The sequence below is a fragment of the Trachinotus anak genome, unplaced genomic scaffold, assembly GCF_046630095.1.
Source record: "Trachinotus anak isolate AG129_WGS33_773 ecotype Australia unplaced genomic scaffold, CSIRO_AGI_Tana_v1 ptg000003l, whole genome shotgun sequence".
NCBI classification, from domain to species: Eukaryota; Metazoa; Chordata; class Actinopteri; order Carangiformes; family Carangidae; genus Trachinotus; species Trachinotus anak.
In genome coordinates, this window is record NW_027273854.1 from 14451452 (window position 1) to 14460787 (window position 9336).

General features: G+C 38.3%; 1 protein-coding gene across 1 annotated transcript in view; it reads right to left on the bottom strand.

Moving 5' to 3' along the window:
- Positions 1-9336, bottom strand: part of LOC139618218 (uncharacterized) — a 68737-nt gene extending 59401 nt beyond the window's left edge. The window contains exon 1 of the mRNA XM_071473981.1: positions 8952-9336. Within this exon, the coding sequence (XP_071330082.1) occupies positions 8952-9321 (370 nt within the window). The 5' untranslated portion in view covers positions 9322-9336. The remainder of the gene's footprint in view (positions 1-8951) is intronic.

Genomic DNA, 9336 nt, shown 5'->3' on the forward strand with positions numbered 1-9336 from the left:
TCTAAATCTCACTTATTCAGATGTCAGCTGAAGTAGAAGTCAAATGAAATCTACATGGATTTACTAAAATACTGAACTACTCTTCTGTTCAGTTCTTCACATACTTTTACACGTTGATCCTCTCAGTAGACTTGTACTGTCTTTATTAATTGTAATATTTAGAACATGCTTGTGTTTGTGGTTCAGCCACAGGAGTCTCTGGGTATTTGTGCAGGTCTGTTGGTTGTTTGTGTCACTGTGGAGCCAAGTGTCCCACCATGTACGTACACAGTAATACACAGCTGTGTCCTCAGGCTGTAGATTCTGTCCTGTTAATGTTACAGAACTAGTCAATGTGTGGTGAAGGAACTTGTTCTTCAGAGCATTGTTTTGATAAAAGCTGCCTCCTCCCCAGCGATGCAAAATCCACTCCATTGGTTTTCCTTCACACTGTCTGATCCAACCTGTTGCATAGCTGTTATCAGTCAGAGAATAACCAGAGACCTGACAGGTGATGGTCAAAGACTGTCCAGGCTGCACAACCACTGAGTCTGTCTGGATGAGATCAATACTGTACACACCTGTGGAAACACAAATCAACATTATCTCCATCGTTCATCTGAATATTCAGTGTTTCTAAGGTGTTATTAGTGTGAATCCACTGAAAGCTCCTCACAGGATCCAGCTGCCAGCAGCTGTATCAGAACTACAGAGAACATGGTTGATGTTGAAGCTGAACTGATGTGAGCTCTTCTGTCCTCTCACTGACACACAGACACACACTTCACTTCTTTATGAGGAACCTTCATTTGCAAATTGTTGAATATTTAAATTTATCTTTTGATGAGAAAATGAAGAAAAAAATTTAAAAATCATATAGAGATTTGTTTCCTGCAGATAGTTGAAGGTTTGCAGTTTTACATGAAAGATGTGAAACAAAAATCCTCTCAAACAAAAAGAAAAGTTTCTTTGTACCATATTTACAGTATCTAGCAGCTACTTTCACTGTGCAGTCCCAGCAGGTAGTTACTGTCATACAGGCTTTGACTGTCTGAGTTCAACTGATCAAGTGTTTTTTTTTTCCTTTTTAGTTTAAGTAGCTTTTGCAACAAATAAGTAATTGACAGAGATACATAATTTCATCACTGTCACATGAGAACAACAACAATAAACAGCTGATCTTATAGTTGATCATCTTTATATCTACTTTCCACATCTTGTAGACTTGATGAACCAACACTATTGTTGTGTTTAATTCATTAAATTCTTAATATCTGACAGTAGAAACTCTCAAATCAAATCACCAAATATTGCGATTCATTTTCCAACATCAAAAACTTTCACAGTTTTACATCAAAACTTGTAAAACTTTTCATTTGAGAGTTTGTCTTTATCTGTGATGGTTCAAAGATCAGTTAGTTCAGATGAATGAGATGAGCTGCTGTAACTGTCTCATCACAGAGACAGAGGAGAGAAAAACAAGACTTTAACTGCCCTCTAAAGGTTTAAAGTGGAACTACAATACATGGTCCACTTCAATATTATGTTAATAAACTTATTTTCATTTATTCACAAAAGTTCACGAGTAACAAGACCTTTAAATATATTTTATTTATTGTTTTATTAGAAACAACAACCCCAGGAGGTCAAAATAAAAATCAAACTTTCAGCTACATTACGACTGTCACATGTTCTTACCTAAATAATATGAAATTTCCTTCACATCCACAATTTTACTAACAACTAAAATAACTAATAAAAAGTACCATTATTCCTCTGGATCTATCAACATAATAAAGATCAGGACTGAAGGTTTGTGTGCAGCTGCTCAACCAACTTCAGTCACTGTGAGTCTCGAGCACAATAATAAACAGCAGAATCTTCAGTATTCAGACTGTTCATCTGCAGATACAGCTGCTGTCTGCTGTTGTCTCTGGAGATGGTGAACCGGCCTTGGACTGACTGAGAGTAGAATTTGCTGCTACCACTGCTATAGATATAAGCGATCCACTCCAGTCCTTTTCCAGGAGCCTGTCTGATCCAGGCCATCCAGTAGCTTGTAAAGTCAAGTCTTGAGGGTGTACAGGTCAGTGTGTGGGATTCTCCAGGTCTTTTAACCACTGGGTCAGATTGTATCAAAGTCTGACCATCAACACCTGTCAAGATGAAAAGGAATAGAGTCGGGTTTTTTAAACAGTCAAGTGTTTAAAGACAAATTTAAATCAAGATCAGAGAAACTGTTGACCTGCCCAGCAGAGAGTTAACAGCAGCAGTCCTGTCCTATAGTCCATCATGTTAAACTGTGTGTCCACTGTTCTCTGTCATCCTCTCTGCAGTCAGATAAGTAGAGGTGGAAGACATCTGAGTTTTGCATTGACTCCTCCTCACAGGGAGGAGAGAGGTGGAGTGGACTGTGATTTCACTTCATGTTTGGTTTAACTTTATAATAAATATTGAGGAGGATTTGGAGATGATAACTTTGAAGTGTGTCTTTCATGTTTAAGTCTAATTAGTTTAACAGACTGTGTTCTCCTCAGTGTCTCTACACTACAATATAAAATCCCCTGGTGTTTATTGGTGATAGGACTCAAGTCACTGTCATGATAGTGAAAACACAGAGCAGTGTTGCAGTAGTTCAGGCCGAGCACTGAAGCTGTGTCTGAATCAGCTGATTGACATCAGCTGTTTTATTCCTGCTCCACAATCACTGTCTTATTCACAGCTGTGTGTCCATTTTTTTGTTCTTTTCTGTCCAGTTACAGGATGAAGAAACAACCAAATAATCAGGTTTGAAAGCAAATAGTCTCTGTCCAGTCTCCAGTGTTTACATCAGTGTTTTTAGTCCTTTTCTATCAGTCTGCAACACAAATATAGAGATGGAAGAGAAACTCACCACATCTCACACATCTCTGGAAATAGATCATCATTTTAAATATTGATTACAACTGTGTTTTGTGCTGTTCATGTTATTCATCATAACATCTTTAATTCATTCTGCTCAGCAGTATTTGATAGACTTTCCATTTACTGGATATATCATGAATAGATGTCAAATAATGTAAATTCTTAACAGCAGCTGTTCAAGCACAATATTGAGAACATTAGTAACTGTTACTGTTGTTGAAGCAGCACAAGTTCACTGCAATGAGAATCAGGAAGTCACAAAGCACAACATCAGCTGTTGTTTTAACAATGGGCAGCATGTGTCTGTGTTTGGAGTCAAACTCCTTCTCCTTATGTTCTACTGCCCCCTGTAGGTCTCTGTGAAACATTTCTGTAGAGTGTTTGTAAAGCCTCTCTGCTCACTTTAACCAGTGTGTGTCTTTGGCACAGTAATACACAGCAGATGAGCTACATATTCGACTATATTCCTCTGATCAACTAACATCTATGAGTATTTTTTTTAAATTGTCTCAACACTTCATTCAATGAATAAATGATTTAAATGCAGTGAGTGTGAATGTTCCACATTTCTAATCATCTTCTGATCCAGCAAAGCTTGTTGTCAAATCAAATATTTTTCAGTTCGGTCCATGATTCAGACTAAATGAATATAATGTATAGTTTGTATTTGTGTTGGGTAGTTTAGTGTTAGATTAAACTTTGACAGTAGAAAGAACTCTGTGTTTGACTGTGAGAGATGTAATGTCATAAAAAGACTTGTTACTATCAAATACATAGAAATCTCATGTGGATTTATCAAAGTGCCTCAGCGCCTCATGATACACACTATCCAACATGCGAAGACAATGAGCAGATGTTTCTCTAAGTGTCTGCTACACTGATGTCAGTGGAAGTACAGCAGAGTGAAGTCAAATCAGCAGTAACGAAAAACTGCCTGTAAAACTGAATCGATTCCATAAACATACAAGAACATTCTCAGTAAATCAGATAATTATATCATCATTAATGTTTCCATTTAGACCATGCGTTTGAGTCATGTATGTTTCTGGGTATTTGAGGGTGTACACAGTAATACACAGTTATGTCCTCAGTTGCCTAAAAGTTGCTTCAACATGCTTCACTTCCTTATGAGGGACATTTATTTGAATATTATTGAATAGTGAAATTTCTCTTTTGTAAAGAAAGTGAAGCTACAACGAAATCATATAAACAATATGAAGACCTGTGTTTCCTGCAGATAGTTGGAGGTTTTCAATTGTACATGAAAGATGTAAAACAGAAATCCTCTCACACAAAGAGAAAAGTTTCTTTGTACCATATTTACAGTATCTAGCAGCTACTTTCCACGTGCAGTCCCAGCAGGTAGTTAGTGTAATATAGGCTTTAACTGTCCAAGTTAATTCATCATTTCTGTCTTTTTTAATAACTGTGTGATTATGGTTGTTTTTGGAAACCAGGCCATGAGTTTTCTATGTGCCAGTTTTCATGATTGAATTTAATCATCAGCAAAGTAAAGATCAGCACTGTCAGATTTTGTACAGCTGCTCAACCAACTTCAGTCACCGTGAGTCTCGAGCACAATAATAAACAGCAGAATCTTCAGTCTTCAGACTGTTCATCTGCAGATACACCTGCTGTCTGCTGTTGTCTCTGGAGATGGTGAACCGGCCCTGGACTGACTGAGAGTAGCGTTTGCTGCCACTATCATGTGTGATAGTAGCAATCCACTCTAGTCCTTTTCCAGGAGCCTGTCTGATCCAGGCCATATAGTAGCCAGTAAAGTCAAGTCCAGAGGCTGTACAGGTCAGTGTGTGGGATTCTCCAGGTCTTTTAACCACTGGTTCAGATTCTGTCAGAGTCTGACCATCAACACCTGTCAAGAGAATAAAAAACGTCACAACTTATATTACTGCAAAAGTAAGAACTATATCAAATGAAGATCAGAGAAACTGTTGACCTGCCCAGCAGAGAGTTAACAGCAGCAGTCCTGTCCTATAGTCCATCATGTTCAACTGTGTGTCCACTGTTCTCTGTCATCCTCTCTGCAGTCAGATAAGTAGAGGTGGAAGACATCTGAGTTTTGCATTGACTCCTCCTCACAGGGAGGAGGGAACTGGATCAGAATAATCTAGTGAGAAGATGAATTTTGTGATCGATTGACTCAGTAACTATGGCAGTTGTGACTCAAAGTATTTTTTTGTTTTCTTTTCTATTTCAAATATTGATATATGTAAGAGACACTTTCTCTAGATCCATGTCTTGTTGAATTATGACCTTTAAAACAAAGTTGTGCTTTTCAATAAGGTTTCACATACAGTAATGTTTCAGTGATGACAAAGTCAGTGTGTTGAAATTGATTGTTACGTCCCCAAGTGGTCCAGGGGAGTGGGGAGTAACAATGTTAAATAAAGCGGGGAGAAGGAATAACCAGGAAACAATGGTAACAATGGTAAAAAATAAGGCAATTTATTATAAAGTAAATAAGGTAACCAAGATCCTTTCACAGTAATGTAAAGCGAGCGCCGGGAAACGGTTGGAGCCGGTAAAACCCGGGAAAGAAAAAGCAACAATCAGGAAAAACAAACAGAAAACGGAAAACCCCCTCCCAGCCACAGGGAGTAACACACAGACACTACCTCGTGGATACACTCAGAAAACCAACCCACTGGCCGATAACAATAATAACACAGCTGTCACCACTCGCTGGCACACTGGCAAAGACCAGGCCTCCTCAGTGCTCCTTATCCTCCAGCTCTGATTGTCAAACCAGGGACAGCTGTGCTGGTTCACCTGCTGGAAAAAGAGGAGGGGCCGAGGACACAACACACACATACACAAACACCACTCCAGCACGTAACATTGATGCAAACAGTTGCTGTAAAATTTCATTAAGAAACATTTTTAAAATCTAAAGAGTGTTTCCCTCTTTACTGAAACAGTGAACTGATGTGAAATCATCAGTGGTCTGAGGGCTCCTCCTCTGGTGGCTTCATGTTACAAGTGTTCAGGCACTGAGGGGTTTTTGTTCAGGTCTACTGATGCTTTGTGTTATTGTGTTACTGTCTGGCACAGTAATACACAGCAGAGTCTTCAGGCTGCACATTCTGTCCATTTAGAGTCACTGTGTTGCTGGAAGAGTCTAAGCTGATACTGAACTTGTTCTTTAGTGAATCTTTGACAGTTGTGTCACTACTGATCCACTCCAGTCCTTTCCCTGCAGGCTGTCTGATCCAAGCTGTGAAGTAGCTGCGAAGACAATAAGAGACCTGACAGGTGATGGTCAGACGTTGACCTGGCTGCACAGTCACAGAGGCTGGCTGTGTCAACTGTTCACACTTCACACCTGTTAAAAGAAGAAAATGTTTTGTTATCAATGATCAAGTTTAATTAGAAATCACCTGCTTTACTTTGTGTTATTACTCACTCAACTGTGACTCTTGGAAAATGTATCTGCATTTACAGACAAGACAATTTTTGTTGTGAACTGAGGACAACAATAAACAGCAGCTTCATTCAGTTCATGTTAGTTCCTTTGAGAATTTACATTAAATGGAAAAATCTACAGTATTATTCTGATCATTAACCAGAAGGTTTGTGTTTTTTAATACATTTTAATCAATCAGCATTTCACTTGTCTCTTTATCTTCTTTTCTTCTTTTCAAACTACTTTCATACAATGTATGATTTGTATTTATGGACCATCTTTAATCTTTATTTTCTTCTTTCCAAATTATAGAAAGATTAATGTTATTATTCAAAACTTGATGAGACGGAGCTTTTAGATTTTTCAGTTGTTTTGGTTTATCTTCTCTCATGGAAACAGGAAACATGTTTCCCCCTCTTCTCGTGGCATCACTGTGCACAAAAATAATAAAGAAATTAAATTTGCTTTGATTTTCTTGAAATTTAGCAAAATCATGTTTCTCTAAGTGTCTCCTACACTGATGTTGCTTCAGAGTAGACTGAAGTCAGATTCAGTCTCATGTAGCAGAAGCAAAAAAAAATCCCTCTAACATTCAGTGAATTCCATAAAGTTCCAACTACATAATAAATTAATCAGAGAGCACTGTCTGTATTAATGTTCACTTTTAGAACGTGTTTGTGGTTGAGTCACAGATGTGTTGCTGGGTGTTTGTGCAGGTCTGTTGGTGCTTTGTGTAATTGTGGGTTGACGTACACAGTAATACACAGCTGTGTCCTCAGGCTGCAGATTCTGTCCTGTTAATATCACAGAACTAGTAGAAGTGTATGTGTGGTAGAGGAACTTTGCATTATTCTGGTAAAAGTCACCTCCTCCCCAACGATATCAATATAATGTATATTTTATAGATCAAATGAAATAAAAGTGAGGGATATGACTTCCTCCTGCACATGAACAGATGAACTTACCTTTTGTTCATATTCCAATACAGAAAACTTTATTAGCTGTTTTATTGCATAAAACTGTTCGTGTAAATTCACTTTGTTTGGAAACTTTAAGCTTGAATAAGCTGCCATCACTTGTTCTCTGCCCTATAGATCACTGCTGTCTTCTCTCATGAACGGTGATGACACAGACAGATGGAGCTGCAGTCACTGCTCGTAAGATGTTTTGATTCTGTGATGGAAATTCAACACATTTGGTTGAGGCCAAGTTTGTCACAATGTTCAAAAGTGTCTTTTGTTTGGGTAGAAATGTTTGAACTGTGACAACATCCAGTGTAGAAGACCAGCAGAAGCTTTAAGGTTTAGTGTCAGTCATTTCAGATCAGTGAGGACACCAGATCTGAGAGTCTCCTTTTAGTAACAGAGGAGACAGAAATATGACCCTGACTGACCTCTAGTGGTTTTATATCAAAAACTGCAACATCATTTTTACACTGATGTTATCACTCACTTACGATTTCAGATAATTTCAGATAACATATTTTGTCCATGTATAGAAAGGCAGTTGCCATAATTTAATTTCAGCAGTAATTTAATTTCATGCAGGTAGGAATATTAATTTATTATTATAAAAATATGTTATTATTTATGTATGTAAATATGTATGAAAATATAAGACAACTAATATAAAAACAAAATATGAAAAAAAAGGAAAATAAATATTGTTAAAAAAATGAAGGCTCCAGCATGAAAGATCAGTACCATAGGATTTTGTACAGCTGCTCAACCACCTTCACTCACTGTGACTCTCGAGCACAATAATAAACAGCAGAATCTTCAGTCTTCAGACTGTTCATCTGCAGATACAGCTGCTGTCTGCTGTTGTCTCTGGAGATGGTGAACCGGCCTTGGACTGACTGAGAGTAGAGTTTGCTGCCACCACTATGAACCCAGGCAATCCACTCCAGTCCTTTTCCAGGAGCCTGTCTGATCCAGGCCATATAGTAGCCAGTAAAGTCAAGTCCAGAGGCTGTACAGGTCAGTGTGTGGGATTCTCCAGGTCTTTTAACCACTGGTTCAGATTCTGTCAGAGTCTCTGCAGTCAGATATGTAGAGGTGGAAGACATCTGAGTTTTGCATTGACTCCTCCTCACAGGGAGGAGAGAATTTAAATGGGCTTCACCTTCATTTTTGACGACTTTGAACTAAGATGGTTACAACAGAAGTTTAGATTCCAGCCATATGAATTTGATTAAAAGATAAAATATGACTTAAATTTTTTTGTCTGTACTGCATTGTCTGCTGAGGTTAAATTTTGTGCAGCATTTTTTTTTGTTTGTTTTTTTCTTTTTCTTCTTTTTTTTATTTTTAAAGCAGGATTTGTGTTTTGTTCAATGTTACTAACATGACACAAAATCTTTGAGAAATAATAGCTGATGAGAAATATGACATTCCTGGCTGAAGTCTACAAAGTAAATTTGAATCTGTTCTCATCTTTCACCGTGTGCAGGCTGGCAGGAGACTGTTGTGGATGGAGGCTTTATGTTATGTGTAAAATATAAATGATTCATTGTTTCATACAAATCATCATCATGGATAATAAAAAACACCAAACTCAGCTGCAACAAATGCAATACAGATAAACTGAATGTTCCCAGTGGTGGTAAATAGAGGAAGTAGTTTTTGTATGACTCTGCTATCACCGTCTCTCACTGTGTCTCTGGCACAGTAATACACTGCTGTGTCCTCAGTCTTCAGACTGTTCATCTGGAGATAGACTTTACTGCTGGAGTCATCTCTGGAGATGGTGAATCTGCCCTGGACTGACTGGGAGTAATAGATAGGAGTACTAGATGTGTGTACCAAAGCGATCCACTCCAGTCCTTTACCAGGAGCCTGTCTGACCCAGTTCCAGACTGAGCCTCTAAAATTAAACCCAGATGTTGAGCAGGTGAGTCTGTGGGATTCTCCAGGTCTTTTAACTGCTGCTTCAGACTCTGTTATGGTCTGACCTTCAGCACCGATCCAAACAGACAGAACAACCACCAACAGTGTGAGCTTTCTGTCAGCCATGTTGACAGTTTGCTT